At 33.5% G+C, this 17,602-nt stretch overlaps 1 protein-coding gene and 1 long non-coding RNA gene across 4 annotated transcripts in view; one reads left to right on the forward strand and one right to left on the reverse strand.

The window, feature by feature from the left end:
* Positions 1-222: 222 nt before the first annotated feature.
* The window catches only part of LOC127844355 (copine-3-like), a 53,985-nt gene continuing 36,605 nt past the window's right edge, over positions 223-17,602 (reverse strand). For 2 of the 3 annotated variants that reach the window (XM_052374486.1, XM_052374485.1), the window contains exons 9-15: positions 13,506-13,586; positions 13,158-13,217; positions 11,585-11,718; positions 10,749-10,852; positions 8,593-8,735; positions 2,053-2,304; positions 223-1,149 (exon numbers count right to left, since the gene is read on the reverse strand). In XM_052374486.1, the coding sequence (XP_052230446.1) occupies positions 1,027-1,149; positions 2,053-2,304; positions 8,593-8,735; positions 10,749-10,852; positions 11,585-11,718; positions 13,158-13,217; positions 13,506-13,586 (897 nt within the window). In that variant the 3' untranslated portion in view covers positions 223-1,026. The remainder of the gene's footprint in view (positions 1,150-2,052; positions 2,305-8,592; positions 8,736-10,748; positions 10,853-11,584; positions 11,719-13,157; positions 13,218-13,505; positions 13,587-17,602) is intronic. The other variant, XM_052374487.1, reaches the window with a different exon arrangement.
* LOC127844365 (uncharacterized) lies at positions 5,972-6,797 on the forward strand. Its single transcript, XR_008032689.1, has 2 exons — positions 5,972-6,294; positions 6,605-6,797. It is a non-coding gene; the product is annotated as an uncharacterized LOC127844365 (long non-coding RNA).

The following is a 17,602-nucleotide window of genomic DNA, read 5'->3' on the forward strand; positions in this document are numbered from 1 at the left end:
AGAGTTATCTAACTTTGCCTGCCTAGTCCCCTCATGATAGTAAGTAAGTGTACCAAGTTTGAATGCAATAGCATTGATACTTTCTGAGAAAAGTGGACCTAAACGCAAAACTTAACCGGACGCCGACGCCAACGCCAACGCCAACGCCAACGCCAACGCCGACGCCAAGGTGATGACAATAGCTCATAATTTTTTTTCAAAAAATAGATGAGCTAATAAACTAAATTGTAAAGCCATCTATTAAATTGTTCTGTAACAATTCATGCCAACATTGGGTAAGCTTAAATACTACTAACAATTTTAGATAACAATGAAAAACTAATAATTAACAACCACATCACCATTGTAATAAAAGAAATGCAATTGTGTAAAAAAAGAAATGCAATTGTGTAACAAAAGAAATGCAATTGCATAACAAAAGAAATGCAATTGCGCAACAAAAGAAAGGCAATTAATTACGTTCATGTGTAAAAGAGTTCATCCAAATGAAATATCTACTTTACGGGCAGTTAAGATTTGCTTGGTACAGTGCACTTACTAAAATATATACAACAGAAGCTTTAAAAGCTATTGCATCTCCACAACATATACCATTAATAATAATTGAATTTAAACAACTTTACCTATTGCAAAACTTTTTTGTATTTTGGTAGGTCAAATTTAATGTTCATTATAAATAATTTCTGCAAAGTTATTATTTTGTATTTGGATAATGCAGTTTTAATCCATATACCGTACAACATTTAAGCGGGAATTATATTTGAAACATACTTAAAACTACAAGAAAATATAATTCTATTCAAAGAGTCATAAAAAAATAACTTAATGTATGTACAAATTGCTTTAAGCAGTAAATAAGATTCTAATACCTATGCAATAATTGTACCAGAGAGATTAAAAATATATATAAAAAAAATATTACTAAGTGAAAAGTCTAGTTACTATGTTGCTAAGTAACTCTGACAGGCTGTGGTTGCCAACATAACCACTCAACACAAAGGTTGACCCTGTTTCCACTGCCATTCCCTACATGGGTGGAGCCTGTTGTTGAGCGGCAGGTCTAGGGGCCAGCCCCCTCATCTTATAGTAGTGTGTAACCTGCTGTGGTACCTCCGCCAAAACGTGACGGGCCAATTCCACCGCTGAAGCCTGTAAAATTACAGAGATCCTTTTTCAACACAACCTTATTTTGAAAAGTTTGCTTTATGTATTGTATATAACCTTACAGCATTTTAACAATGATATCAAACATGATTTAAATGATACCATTTATACCATCTGTATCATTTTATGTAAAGATGTAATGTACCCACATTTGCTCATCATTTGTTAATTATAATGTTTAAAATGATTTAAACCTTTTAAATTAAAATTACACATCCGCAATATGAAGATAAGCATAGTAAATTAATGTTATAGGTCTGATAAATTTGATAAAATGTTTTTTTTTAAATAAGCTTTAAAACATTATGTATATAATGTACCACAGGACATATGCAGATTTGCAGGACAATGTAAACTTAAGCTTTAAACATAAGTTATTGATCTGTAAATTACATGACATTCCCCATAGTCTATTATAAAACATTTCCATCACTATTAACACTTAAAAGAAAAATACTACAAGGGGAGTTAACATTCTGATACTAGTATATGTTTTACATGTATTTTAAGCAAATACCATTAGGATTTTTCGCCCTGTACTCAACAGCATTTCAGTCTTATAATAGCAGTGGATTACACTACTTGAAAGTACTTGAAGGTTTCTGTTAACAAGCAGTATTTGCGCTTATTTATCCTTCATACTCCTAGGTGATGGAATAAAAGTTAGTACTGTTATCATTTGATGATAGCAAGTTTTGTTATCAAAGCAATAATCTTAAAGACGTGATATAATGTACATTGATTGTATTATGTATGGAATTCTCTGATAGCATGTAGTGTTATTAAAGCCATATAAGAGACCATATAAAATGTGTTTATTTCTCTGATATGCTTTCCCTGATAACATTCAAAACTTCCATGCTTATACAAACCCTGGGGATCACTTACAACAGGGTCACTTACTCTCTGAAAGTCTCGAAAAGGTACAAACTGCACGATATCTCGCTGGATAGGACGTCCAGTGGGGTCCTTCAATATACCATCATCTCCATCCAGGACATTCATTTCACTGAAGTCTGCACTGCCCACGCCGACAATGATGATCGACATAGGAAGGCCTGACGCATAGACGATTGCCTTTCTAGTCTCATCAAAATCAGTCAGCACACCGTCCGTCAGAAGAAGAAGTACAAAATATGCCTGTAAAAAAGGTTAAAGATTTTATTCCATGCAGATTCTGGCTTTTCTTTTTTAAAGAACATTTTGCAACTCCTGTCAATGATTTAATGCAATTGATTTCTATTTCCATTTGAAAAAGATGCATTAAAAATTCAAATAAATTTAACTTTTTTAAATAGGGCATATGCACATTGAATTGTTAATTGTCTCCCTTAACATTAGAAATATACCTTGCAATATTTATGATGAATATTATCCGTACCTATAATACAAACAAATATCCTCTATATTATTTATATTTCTTATTGGAAACTCAATTGCTTGTTTAAAATAGAATGTTTTCACACAAAAAACATGTCATTTGGCATACATGTATAAGCTGATTTTTTATTTGCACAAAACACAGATTTAATAAACAAGAGGGCCTGAAAGGCCCAAAGTCGCTCACCTGAGATAACAAGATATTATTGGGACAAATCTTCTGACCAAGTTTCATGAAGATCGGAAAATAAATGTGGCCTCTAGAGTGTTAACAAGGTTTTACTATAGCCATATAAGGAAAAATGCCCAGCCCCTTGGAAGCCATGTTTTTCAAGCAAATGTAACCATTTTCGAACTCATCCAAGATATCATTGAGACCAATCTTCTGACCAAATTTCATGAAGATTGGACAATAAATGTGGCCTCTAGAGTGTTAACAAGGCAAATGTTGACGCCGCACGACGGACGACGGACAAAAGGCGATCACAAAAACTCACCATGAGCACGTTGTGCTCAGGTGAGCTAAAAAGAGGGGGTACTCACGTGATAGTCCATATGGCAACGTTCATGCCAAGACAGAAATTTGTTTTCGTTGTTGTATACCCTATATTGCTTTTGTTTATTTTTTAAATGTCGCTCACTTTCCAGTTATATTAGTACGAAAGTGATAAGCACTTATTTCGTATTAATATTTGCCAATATCTCAACTTTACTCAATGTGAATTTTCTTAACGGGAGCTGAAATTTTGTGGTCCCACTATGAGAGTTCGTAGCGAGAAAAGTCAAGACATAGAGCAAATATTAATATGAAATAAACGTGCATAACTTTCTTGCTAATATGGCTTTAAAGTGTGCGGCATTTAAACAAGAGCTGTCAGAGGACAGCGCGCTCGACTATTCGAGTGCTTGACAGTATAATGTAAGCCATCATGGGGAAATTGTTCATATTCAATAATTCATTAGACGATCTTTCAAAAATAAAAGAAGGGGGGGGGATTGAGAGGGGGTATAATGTGGGGTGTGGTCATTTATTAGACGATCTTTCAAAAATAAAACAAGGGGGGGGTGAGAGGGGGGTATAATGTGGGGAGGGGTAATTTATTAGATGATGATAAAAAAAAATGTTGGGGGGTGAGGTTGGCGGGGGATAGGGGGGGGGGGTGAGAGGGGGGTATAATGTGGGGTGGGGTAATTTATTAGATGATGTTGATGGGGGGGAGGGATTCTGGGTAGGGGCGTGGGGTATTGTATGGGTGGAAGCCATTATGGTATTCAGGTAAGTGTTGTTTTTTCAAAGTAATAATAAAATGTGATCATAAATAAAGAAGTTATGGCAATTTAAGCAAAATGTTCAATTATCTAAGTGTAAAAGTGGCCATAATTATGTCAAAATGCTTGATACAGTGGTCTGCTCTTGTTTATAGGTTGGGGTCATGTTGGTAAACAAGTATGCAAAATATAAAAGCAATATGTCAAAGGATATAGGAAATATTTGGGGTAGTACACAAAGTTTAACATAGATTTATCAATAATATGCATATTCTAAGTATAAAAGAGGCAATTATTCTGTCAAAATGCTTGATACAGTTGTATGCTCTTGTTTATAGGTTGGGGTCATGATGGTAAACAAGTATGCAAAATATGAAAGCAATATGTTAAGGGACATTAAAAATATTCAGGGTAGTACGCAAACTTTAACATTTGCTGCATATATTAAGTGCAAAAGGGGCCATACTTATGTCAAAATGCTTGATAGAGTTGTCTGCTCTTGTTTATAGGTTGGGGTCATGTTGGTAAACAAGTATGCAAAATATAAAAGCAATATGTCAAAGGATATAGGAAATATTTGGGGTAGTACGCAAAGTTTAACATAGATGTATCAATAATATGCATATTCTAAGTATAAAAGGGGCAATAATTCTGTCAAAATGCTTGATAGAGTTGTATGCTCTTGTTTATAGGTTGGGGTCATGATGGTAAACAAGTATGCAAAATATGAAAGCAATATGTAAAGGGACATTTAAAATATTCGGGGTAGTATGCAAACTTTAACATTTGCTGCATACCCTTCTCAAAATAAAATACACTTTATAACAAAATACGCTTTAAAAAGTGTATTTTTTCTGCATTTTTACCGAAAAGTGTATTTTTTCTGCATTTTTTTCATAATTAAGTGCACTAAAGTGCATTTTTTCTGTATTTTCATTATCTTTAAGTGTATTTTACTGTACTTTAAGTGTATCTTCTGTAGACAAAGTGCATCTTTTTATGCAATAAGTGCATTTTTTCAATGAAGTGCATTTTTTTGTGCATATTAGTGTATCTTCTGATTTGCAAAAAAAAAATTCTTTCTGTACAAGTGTAGTTTTAGTGCATCTTCATAAAAAAGAGCAACACTATAGCAAATAACTGAAGTAAAAGGACAGAGATATAGTGTTTAATAGGAGGATTGTACTGAATTCTTTTTTATCTTCACATAATGTTTATGGTCTTATTATTACAATTTGTCTGCTCATAAAATATGTGAATCAGTAGAGCAGCTTTTAAAGGGAAAAGTACAACTAAATCAGGCTGTGGGTAAATAATTAAAAATATTGAAAGTGTCAAAAAAATTATGTGGTCTTGCCAGAATCAATTATATCTTCACAACATAAAAAAACAAGTATTTGAACTTTCTTACACTGATATTTAACCCCAATTCAATTAATGTCTACCACATTGACACATTTTAAAAGACAATTTAAATAATATTTATAATATTATATTTATTTCCTAACACCATTCAGTATGTTATATTGAAATATTCACAATTAAATATAATATGCTAAGTGTGCTGTGTATTATTCAATAAATATCAGATAAGATCAGGATCAGATAAGAGATCAATTAGCATCATAAACACTAATCCCTATCAGTGCTCCATCTAGCCAAAACAAAGGGGTGTTTATAGAATTTTGATTGGTTCTGGGACCATCTATTTGAAAACAAACCACTTTTGATTGGTTGGAGCACAGCAAGTTATTTGGAGCACAGCAAGTTATTTTTGTAAACAATTTGGTTTCAGCAACTTAAATTGAGCTAAATTTTTAGGTATAATTCACCAACATTAATTCTAGTGTCAAATGTCTTGAAATTCTTTCAGCACATGAACTATTGTGTGATGAAAACAATGTGTATTTACTACAATGTGTAAATCAACAATAAGTTTGTTGCAAAGAAGATTCAAAGTGGGTGGTTAAAGTGATCAACAACTGCCGTTTTTGTTTTTTTGGAATGCTGAAGAACAGCTGTAACAGGTTTGTATTTTCATTTCTGCATCTCTTTTTAATTAAATTAATTATGATCATTATCATATTTATGTATTGTCACTGGGAAATGTAACTGGATGAGTAAATGTAATGCAATATAAGGAAGAAAACACCATTTGAATTATTATGGCTGTATTTTATGGTTATTGTCATCTTAAAATTTATTTATACCTATTTCTTGTCATTAATGAACAGATTTCTTTCCCCCATATTTAATCAGAACTTTAATATTTTATATTTGAAGGTTAAACCCCAAGGTGAAATTTACATTGATCGGAAGATCCATTGGACAGAATGTGCATCATCGCCTGCCAAAAAAGGGAGCAAAAAGGGGACTACCTGATGTATGGACATGTATACCAGGCCAACTTGAGGGGAACAGGAGTGGAAAACCGTGCCCTGTAGCTTGTCCTTGACCAAGAAAAGATGGATTTGTTGAGAGGTAAAACTATATAATAAAGGTTATTGCAATTCAAAGAAGTCACACTTCCGACCAGTCCACACAGCCAAAGGAGACCACATATATTAGTACATTTATTAACAGTATTTTCTATCAAACGTAATTTCTTTAAATTATTTATGAAAAGCGTTAAGTCACATGTGATCACGAGATTAAAATTGCAAAAATAAACAAACAAAAACAACAAGCCAACAAACTTGTTTTGATTTAAATTTATGATATTTATAGCAACTGTTGAACAAGATTACCATAACAGCAATATTTAACACTTACATTATAAAATATCTTTCAGGACCTGATCTCAAATGAGATCATGCACGAGAAGCGCCTCGCAGACCATGACAGTAGTATTCAGACCTGATCAGCTGGTGAAGTGCTCTATAAAGGGTTGTTTATGAATGCATTCTTTGTAAGGAACAGTGTATAACAACAAATATAGTGACAGGGGCTAAGCTGCTAAATATTGTCAGCATGTATGCAGTGATTTTCTTTGGAAATTCAAAACAACCTGTACGTACTGGCTCTCAGAAGGGCATGTTTTAGCGCAATAATAAACAAAAAAAGGAAGATCTTAAAAATAAGGTATAGATTTATATAAATTTCATGAATACTGTTCATTTATCATATATTAGGATCCAGAATATGATTGAATTAAATGTACTGCTTTTGTCCATATTAAAAAGGAATTAATGTAATATATAAAAATCTAGTAAATGATAGGGAAAACATTTCAGCTTAAGGAGGGGAAATCTTTAATATTTTTGAAGTGGAAACCACCTGTATTTGGCTGTTTATCAGTTACCGATAATCAGGGGGGAGAAAAATCACTGGTATGAGCTTGATATTTTCAATTGTTAATTCCAGATAGGCAATAGCCCGTTTGAATCCTCTCTTTTATGTAGATATGTAACATTTGTTTTTGGTTTTTAAGGTTTAACATTCTAATAAAAGTGTGTATTTATCTATTGAATTGTACTTTTTGTTTTTTATGTATGTGTTTACACTAACCTTTCATTTAAAGAATGAATGCTGACTTCAAAATGCTGTGATTTTTTTTAAATTTGGTTAATTTTTAAGCATATTAATTTGAAGTGATGAAAAGTACACTTGAGCGTATAATGCGCTTAAAAAATTCACTTCCAACACTTCAAAAAGTGTATCATTTGTATGACTGAAAATGCACTCAAGTGTATTAATGCGCTTAAAAATTCACTTTTAATATTGTAAGGTGTATTATTTGTATGACCGGGAATGCACTCAAGTGTATTAATGTGCTTAAAAAAATTCACTTTCAATTTTGTAAGGTGTATTATTTGTATCAGTGGAAATGCACTCAAGTGTATTAATGCGCTTACAAAAATTCACTTTGAATACTCAATGAAGTGTATTATTTGTATGACTGGAAATGCACTCAAGTGTATTAATGCGCTTAAATAATTTGCTTTTAATTCTGTAATGTGTATTATTTGAAAGACTGGAAATGCACTCAAGTGTATTAATGCGCTTTAAAAAATTTACTTTGACCATGAAGTGTATTATTTGTATGTCTTAAAATACACTCAAGTGTATAAATGCACTTAAAAATAAACTTAAGCGCACTTATTATCATAATAAACGCACTTAAGTGTATTATTTCGTGAAAAAAAAATACACTTAAATGTATAAACACACTAGTAAAAAGTGTTTTTTTTGACAGATTAAAATGCACTTGTTAAGCAAAAAATACGGTGCCAATAACATGCGCATTAAATGCGCATTTAATGTGCATTTAATGCGCATTAAATGCGCATTAAGTGCACTTTTTCGAGAAGGGTATTCTAAGTGGAAAAGTGGCCATAATTATGACAAAATGCTTGATAGAGTTGTCTGCTCTTGTTCATAGGTTGGGGTCAGGCTGGTAAACAAGTATGCAAAATATGAAAGCAATATGTCATGGGACAATGAAAATAATTGGGGTAGTACAAAAACTTTAACATTTGCACGCTAACGGAACGGAACGGAAACGCCGACGCCCGGGTGAGTAGGATAGCTCCACTATAACTATTTCATATATAATAGTCGAGCTAAAAAATAAAGGGTATAAAAAGGCGAAAAATACCTGTCTCTACATGGATGTCGCCATCTTGACTATCATGTGATTACCCCCTGTTAAATAAATATCAAAATAAATGTTGTACAACTAGGACTCTATAACAGACTTATTTATTTCATTGCAAAAATATATGTATTACGAGAACAGTATCTCCAATCCAAAACTGTGACACTATCCCTATAACATACATGGGCCCCTTTTGCTTGCTCCTCTCTCTGGGCGGCGTCTGCAAACCTTGCTACATGGTAGATGATAGGGGCTGCGTTAGTGGGGCCCCATAACTGTACCTTAATGATACAGTTTTGATACGCCTCTAGGATCCCATGTATCCCTGAGAAAATAGGAATACTGTCATGTTAAATACTGTGTGAGGAAAATATTCTTATTCTTGAAGATAAAATGAACTTCATGTGACTGAATCCATTTGCAGTACCCCAATATAGAAAAATATATAATTATGTAGTTGAGATTTATTGTCAATAATAAAAAAGTTAAACAATGCCAATGTTTGACCGTAAACCTTCAGTGAGACCTAGACCTTTGATTTTACCTTTCAGGAAGGGAGACAGCTGTTACACATAAAATGCAGTCTCAACATTCAAAACATTTAAAACATTTAAAACATTAAAAACATTAAAAACATTAAAAACAAAAATGGGGTAAATTATTTTCAATTTCATCATGAGTGATCATTTCAAAATGTGTTTTAATGAAAATAAACCTTTGACCTTACAGTTTTACCTATGACTTTGAGGAAGGATGACAGATTTTATATGTGACACATTAATTTCTCTTTGTAGAAATGAGTGCAAACTTATGTTGAAATTGCATGATCAATGGCAAATCACAGTCTGGACAAGCTGATTCATGGCAAAATTTGACAAGGTTACAGTCTCAACAAGCTGTTCATGGCTAGCTTTGACATTGCGACCTTGACATTTGATGCAGGAGGCAAGTTGTTACACCCTACACAAGTTACAGTAAGAACAAGCTTTTTATGGCCAACTTTAACCTCTAGGTGCGACGTTGAAATTTTAGTAGGGAGAAGGGTGTTACAAGTGATCTCATGTTGCTGAACATTAGCAATAAGCTGTAATACAAATGCAAGATGAATGCCAAATTTTTTTCAGTACTACAATGTCTGGCGCTTGCACACGTGCATTTACAATCAACCATTGTGATTGCTAATATACCGCATAATCCTAAAAAAATTAAGTCTAGGGTAATTGTTTTTATGCATAGCAATAATCCTCATTTATATCTATACACCCATGAAGTTTCATGGTGAAGTCTTGTATGGTATCTGAGATATAGACCAGTTAATTTACATCATACAAAAAAACGAAGGCCAATAACTCTTATTTTAAAAAAGTGTAGGGTTATGGTTCTTCCCATTAATATAAACACAACTATAAAATTCCATGTAAAATCTTGTTTTGTATCTGAGATAAAAGTCTGAAAAGTTACATCATACGAAAACACCAAAAAGGCAATAACTCTTATTTAAGAAAGTGAAAGGTTATGGTTTTTAAGCATGGCAATTCTCATCATTGATATCAATACACCCATGAAGTTTCATGTTGAAGTCTTGTATGGTATCTGAGATATAGGCCAATTAATTTACATCATACAAACAATTGATTTACATCATACAAAAAAAGGCCAATAACTCTTATTTAGGAAATTGTAGGGTTATGGTTTTTAGGCGTGGCACCCCTCCTCAATGATATAACCCGTCAAGTTTCATGTTGATATCTTATATAATTTCTGAGATATATCCCTGAAAAGTGACAGATGGGCAGACGGACTGACAGATTTATGGATAGCGCCAATTCTATATCCCTCTGGCTTTGGCAGGGGATAATAACACCGGTAAGTAAATCCACTATATTGTTTTTGTTGCTTTTTTATATATATTGTTTTTGATCACCAAACATATATGCTTGCTTGTCAAAACAAGAGCACTGCATAACGGGTGCCAATGCTCGGCTGCGGGTGCAGTTTTAAATAAATGAAAGCTTGTGACCCAAAAAATGGGTGTGGTGTGTAGATCTCATCAAGGTGCATCTACACATGAAGTTTCAAAGTTGTAGGTGGAAGCACTTTGATTTTAGAGCCAATGTAAAGGTTTTAGCATGAAGCGGACGTCGGACGACAAGCTGGCTATGGCAATACCTCGGGTTTTCTCCGAAAACAGCCGAGCTAAAAAATAGATATAAATAAAAACAGTTTTAAAAAAATAGTTGTTTTATTTTGTTAAAAAAAATAGCTTTGCAGATTCACAAATCCACAAAGATTAGGTTTACAGTCTTGAAGATTTGCAACACAGTTATCAATAACATACCTGCACAGTAGGGGTTTTGTGGGTTGAAGTTCATGGCAAACTCATGTGAAACCTGACCATCAGCCAACTTTGCACCAAAACCTAAAGCTGGGAACAACTTGTCTCTGCAATATAGTGATGGGCTATGGTTCTCAACCGTAGAATATGTCAATGGATTTTTATCAAAGGCCCAGATATATTAAGTTGAATAAAACTAAAACAAGAGCACCGCATAATGAGTGCCAACGCTCGGCTGCAGGTGCAGTTTTGAATAAATGAAAGCTTGTAAGAAATATATTTTTAGAGGTCACAGTGACCTTGACCTAGTGACCCAAAAATGGGTGTGGCGTGTAGAACTCATCAAGGTGCAGCTACATATTAAGTTTCAATGTTGTAGGTGGAAGCACTTTCATTTTAGAACCAATGTTTAAAAGGTTAACAAAATGTTAAGGTTTTAGCCTGACGCGGCTGGCGGACGACACGATGAGCTGGCTATGACAATACCTTAGGTTTTTTGTCCAAAAACAGCCGAGCTTATAAAACTAGTTACGAAAAGACCATTTCAATACTATAAATAGACCGGACTATCAGCAGTTCTGGACTTCAAAGGCAATTGGATAGTACTTAGCCTGAACAAAAGAAGCATAAAGATAGCATCATAAAATCAAAAGAATATATACGTTATTTCGGGTTTGAATATTAATATTTTACTCAAAGGAGGTGATGGAAAAATAAATTCTTCCCTCTTAGCTACGCCATCATAAAAACAAACAACTCCATCATGCATGAATTTAAAGCAGAGTTTGTCAAGGAAGCAATGAAATCTCCTCAGTATAATAGATCAGCAGACTGCTTACGTGTCATAGTCCTGGCACACAGCGCCCACAGCCTGTATGGCCTGCTGATACTGGTTGGGCTGGTATGGGTTGATGTAGTGAAGTGACTGGGGTTGGCGGGGATCACCGTTGGAGCCCGTAAAATCTACACCAACCTGAGAGGCAGGAAATTGGATAAGTTAAATGTATTTAATATTCAATTGGTTAAATATTAAACAAATTTAAAATTAACAAAAATAAACATTGTTGGAGACGGTAAAATCAACACCAACCTGAGAGGTAGTAAAGTTGATAATTTATATTTATTTATTCAATTGGTTAAAATATTACACAAATCTAAAATGAACTGTAAATAAAGATGCCCACATGACACTTGTTTGGACAAAGACAACAAAAATTCAACCGGCTGAGAAAACGGATACATCTTTTAACTAGGCACGAATTTATGTAGGAAAAGTTTTTCACATAAAATTCATTTTATAATATCTTTGGCTGACACTGATCTGTTGATGGGGCACAACACCTCATTCCCGTCAGTGAAGTGGTGGCTACAGATATTCTAGGTATTTTGTTCAGTTTTATTTTGATTATGTCCATTGTATAGGATGCTGTGGTTCATCCAATTTAACTGTAAAGGTATCTGTGAATGGTGTGGTTCATCCAATTTAAAAGTATGTATGGATGCTGTGGTTCATCCAATTTAAAAGTAAAGGTATGTGTGGATGCTGTGGTTCATCCAATTTAAAAGTATGTGAGGATGCTTTGGTTCATCTAATTCAAACAATCAAGGTATGTGTGGATGCCGTGGTTCATCCAATTTAAGGTTTGTGGTTGTGGCCCGTGTTTTGGTAGCAACCTCAGTGTGTCTGGATGCTGTGGTTCATCCAACAAGTTTAACATGTCACAGTCGATGCAATTTAACGTTATCTCAGCTGGTTGGATTTTAGCGACCTACGATACGTTCACGTAGTCCCGTAGTGTCGTTAGCCCGCAGCCTTACTATCTCCACTCTGCTTATATATATTAGATGTAAATTTAAATGGGTAAATAAATGTTAGTAATGTTTGGTGTGTTTGAATTTATTTCTTAATGAAATCATATGTTCATATTTGAGATTTACATCTACATGTGACCTTGACCTTTACTCTAGGAACATACGTTGCCATTGTCACACAGTTTCCACGCAAAGACCATATTTTCAAGATATTTGCAGGTATTTAGATTGCTTACAAATACTGAAAAGTGAGTGGTATTATGCCCATATATAGCTGACCTTTGGCCTTTAAGTGTTATAATTATATATGAGCTCGGAAGAGAATAATTAAGCATGTCATGCAATATTCCCACAGTCCTCATTTGTGAGTTTAAAATTGACTGTTGAAGTTACCCCCATGACTAGATTGGAAGAACGCATGCATGCTCAGAAGATTTACAAAGAAACTATACAAGAAAACAATGTTCATTTGGGGCTCTTTCATGTAAGAAAAATTAGAGTTTATATATAATTTTTTTAAGATTTTTATGTTCTGAAAGCCTTATTTTTGGGTTAGATCAGCAACTGTCATTATATTGTAAAATGACATAATCCACATACTGTAAAATTAATCTGCATTCCTCCATAGATGTACTCCAGGAAGCTAGCGACCTTCTGCACCTGAAATAAGATAAAAGACCTAAAAATGGCATTTAAAGAATAGACAATACTAATACATGTTTGAAACCTGAATATAAAGGATAAATTTTTGTTATTTAAAATTAAGACATCTTTTAATATCGTTCACCTATATATCAAATTATTGTATCATTATTTCATACTTCACTGCAAACAAAAAATAATACTAATACTATCAAGATTAAACTACAGCAATATTTAAGAAATGTTGTTTTTTTCTATATATGACATATATAAAGTTCAAGAGTTGTTACATTCAGAAATTAATACCTTAAAGGAGTCAACACCAACATATCCAGAGTTTTCATATTTCTTCTTCTTTGCTTTCTTCTCCTGGTTAATACATGGAAACTGAAAGAAAGAAACTATAGGCTCACATGATTGTACATGATAAACAACAAGCTGTATCAGACTGTATCAGACAGTTATCCCTTGCAACAATTATTGAATTAGTGTCGAATGGGTACAGTAAGAATGTGCAATTTCAATTTTAAGAAAACAACAACAACTGCAATCATAGGTTCTGGATTGATGCTATTTTCATCAAAGGGCAATAACTCCTTGAAAAGAAACGTAATCGCAAACCCTTGATAGCATTCTCTGTAGCACTTGGACATCATTAATCTCTATAGGATTGGCACAAATCACATGCAAAATGTAGGAGTTGCATACAGAAGCTTTTTTAATGTAATTAATAACCAATTACTCCTTCAAAAAACACAATTGCAACAACACCTAAACAAGTGCAGTCAAAATATAGAAGCTTTTATATGTAATTTTAAACAAAAAAAACAACAAGAGCTTTCACCATAGGATGACTTATGCCCCCTATAAATGCTTGATAGAAGTTATGAGCTTTTTTCGAAACCTAAACGCAGATTTTGAAACCTAAACTCGGACCCTAAGTTCAAGGTGAAGGTCACAGGGGTCAAAATTTGTGTGCGTATGGAAAGGCCTTGTCCATATAGTTATACACATGCATGCCAAATATGAAATTGCTATCTGAAGCGACATAGAAGTTATAAGCATTTTTCTAAACCTAAACGCTTAAAGGTAACATTTACAACATTCGCTATAGCATTTGTAAATTATCATTCTGTAAAAGTTTGACAAAAAACATATGCAAAAATGAGTTGTGCACAGTGTGACCATCTGAAGTATGCACATGTAATTGCGAAGACAGAATGACACCTATCATTTCTATAACCCTACATATTTCTGATAAAGATAATTAACACAGTTTCTGATTTGTTCTCAAAGTCTCTATGCCCCATTATATTGTACAACAAACTCTTGAACTAACTTGAGTCTATCATAAAGTCATTCACTTCTTGTTTGATATCTTGCAATTATGCCATCATAATTCAAAAAATATTTTACCAGTTGGTCATTAGTAATCTTGTCTACGAGGTGGTTGTTTTTATATTTTAAACTTTTTTAGTTTCAATCTTGAAGGCATTTTTATCAGTTCAATAGTTCGTCCAGTTGCAGATTTGATTCCCTGTTTATTCATGCTGGTTTCATTACTGCCTGAATTCACAGAGGCTCTAGTGGTCAATTACCAATGTCAACAAGCACCCTAAGCCATGTCAATACCCATGACCTGGCACTTATTGAAAATAATTATAGATTCAGGGCGGATGTGTGAAAGATTAGGATGAATATGAAAGGAAATGGTAGAAAATTTACTTCCGATTAATAAAAGCCACATGTAACTGACAAAGACCCCAAATGCTCAAAAATTATAAGCATACACATGCGAATTAATAAAACTTACAATATCTACTTATGCTTTAAATGCAAATGATAATACAATACAATCATAACCTATATCAAAGCAATTTCAGCCTATCATGATCAAAACCAGTACAAGAATCAATACATTGGAAACAAAATATTTAATGAAAACTAAAAACAATTAACAACTGAGTGAAAATCAATTAATCTATACTGGTTAAACTCTTTCAGTGCTGGAACCCAATTTTGAAGGCCTTTCGCAAACAGTTCGGATCCAGATGAGACGCCACAGAATGGTTAAACTCTTTCAGAGCTGGAACCCAATTTTGAAGGCCTTTGCAAACAGTTTGGATCCAGATGAGACGCCACAAAATGTGGCGTCTCATCAGGATCCAAACTGTTTGCTATTCTGATAGTATTCTTTGAAAAAAATTTGAAGAAAATGCTAATTTTAGAAATTCAGCAAACAACATTTTAGCAGACAACAAATTTCCCAGCATGCAAAGGGTTAATTGAATCCTTTCAAATGGCAAAAGGTAACACTCCAAGGACAGAACTTAATATCCACAAACTAATAATGCACTTGACATATGATGCTAAATACATATCAAACTTCACTTCAGCACACTATATTTTTTACTTATGATATTAAAGAGTGAATTCTGAAGGTTGAACTTTGAAATCCCAATTCTGCCATGTCAATCTTAATGATGCTGTGATTCTAAGCTTTCAGTTTAAAGGCTGATCATCAATCTTCGAATTTGAAGAATTAATCTTCTAGCTATAATGACATTACTATTTCACAAACTAAACTCTTTATTTTAGATTATAAATAAATGTTGAGCGCAGTATTAAGAAGAATTAATTAAGATTGAATCCTAATAAATAAATTTATGTTGATAAACAAAATTATTTTAGTCCTAAACGCCACATGAAACAATCATGAATGACAAAAACTGAAGAAGAAACACAAACACTGAATCTTTTAAGGGATTTCATATTTGCTTATTTTTATAAACATGATTTAATACACTTGCTCTATAATGTTCAGGATTTGGAATTCGATTTAATGATTAAATGCTTTGTAAATCTAAAAAATCCAAATTGTGAAAATTCAAAAAATGCCTCCTCAATGATTCGAACCATTGTTTTAGAGAAAAATCTCTCCCATTCAGCAATTATGTCCTAATAAAAGCAATAAAAATGATCTATAATTTTATTAATTAAAAAACCCTTTATAATTTTATACTTTATATTAATTATCACCTATGAAACAAATTATGTTACTAAAACATCTCTTAGTCGTTAGTGTTATTTCACTTTCTGATAGATAATTTGAAAATTTGTTTTGGAATTAATGACAAACTGTTTACAAAATGTTTGTTTTCAAATCTGTGAACATTTTTATAAATCTGTCAACATGAACATTTGAACCATAAGCACATAAATGCATCATGTGTATATGTGTCTTGTTCTAAGAAAATTGGGCTTAATGCATGTGCGTAAAGTGTTATCCCATATTAGCCTGTGCAGTCCGCACAGGCTAATCAGGGACGACACTTTCCGCTTTTATGGTATTTTTAGTTTCAAGGAAGTCCCTCCTTACCGAAAATCAAGTTTAGTCGGAAAGTGTCATCCCTGATTAGCTTGTGTGGACTGCACAGGCTAATCTGGGATGAAACTTGGCGCACATGCATTAAGCCCAGTTTTCTCAGAACGCGGCACATATAAGTCCTCCAAACACTATGAAGTGATGAGTATGCAGCATGAGATGTGATGGGTTTTTTAGGGCTTAACAGCTGTTGGGAATCCAGTACTCTGTTTGCTCAGAGCTAATAAAATATAACCTCTATACATTGACTGCAGGATGATAGTCATAAACAGATGAGCTTAGTAACACTGACAGCAGGGTTTGTGAAGGAATACTTTACAGGTATGGGTTGAGTATGAAGTGTAGCTTTACAACATAAACATGAACTCTATAACCATAAATTTACCTGCTTGAGCTTTTACTAACAAATTGAATGTACAACTTACTTTATCTTTGCTATCTTTTCATGTTAGATATGATTTTACATTGTTAAATGCATTTTTCAAGGTAACACAAACATTTTAATTGTGGGGTAATTATTGCAAACTGTATATATGTATGGCATCTACAGAAGCCCAACACATTACAAATCAGTGCAGAATCTACCCACTCATTACAAATCAGTGCAGAATCTACCCACACATTACAAATCAGTGCAGAATCTACCCACTCATTACAAATCAGTGCAGAATTTACCCACTCATTACACATCATTGCAGAATCTACCCACTCATTACAAATCAGTGCAGAATCTACCCACTCATAACGAATCAGTGCAGAATCTACCCACTCATTACAAATCAGTGCAGAATCTACCTACACATAACAACTCAGTGCAAAATCTACAAATCAGTGCAGAATATACCCACTAATTACAAAACAGTGCAGAATCTACCCACTCATTACAAATCAGCGCAGAGTCTACCCACTCATTACAAATCAGTACAGAATCTACCCACTCATTACAAATCAGTGCAGAATCTACCCACTCATTACAAATCAGTGCAGAATCTACCCACTCATTACAAATCAGTACAGA

This window comes from Dreissena polymorpha, chromosome 9 (genome assembly GCF_020536995.1).
Source record: "Dreissena polymorpha isolate Duluth1 chromosome 9, UMN_Dpol_1.0, whole genome shotgun sequence".
Taxonomy (NCBI): domain Eukaryota; kingdom Metazoa; phylum Mollusca; class Bivalvia; order Myida; family Dreissenidae; genus Dreissena; species Dreissena polymorpha.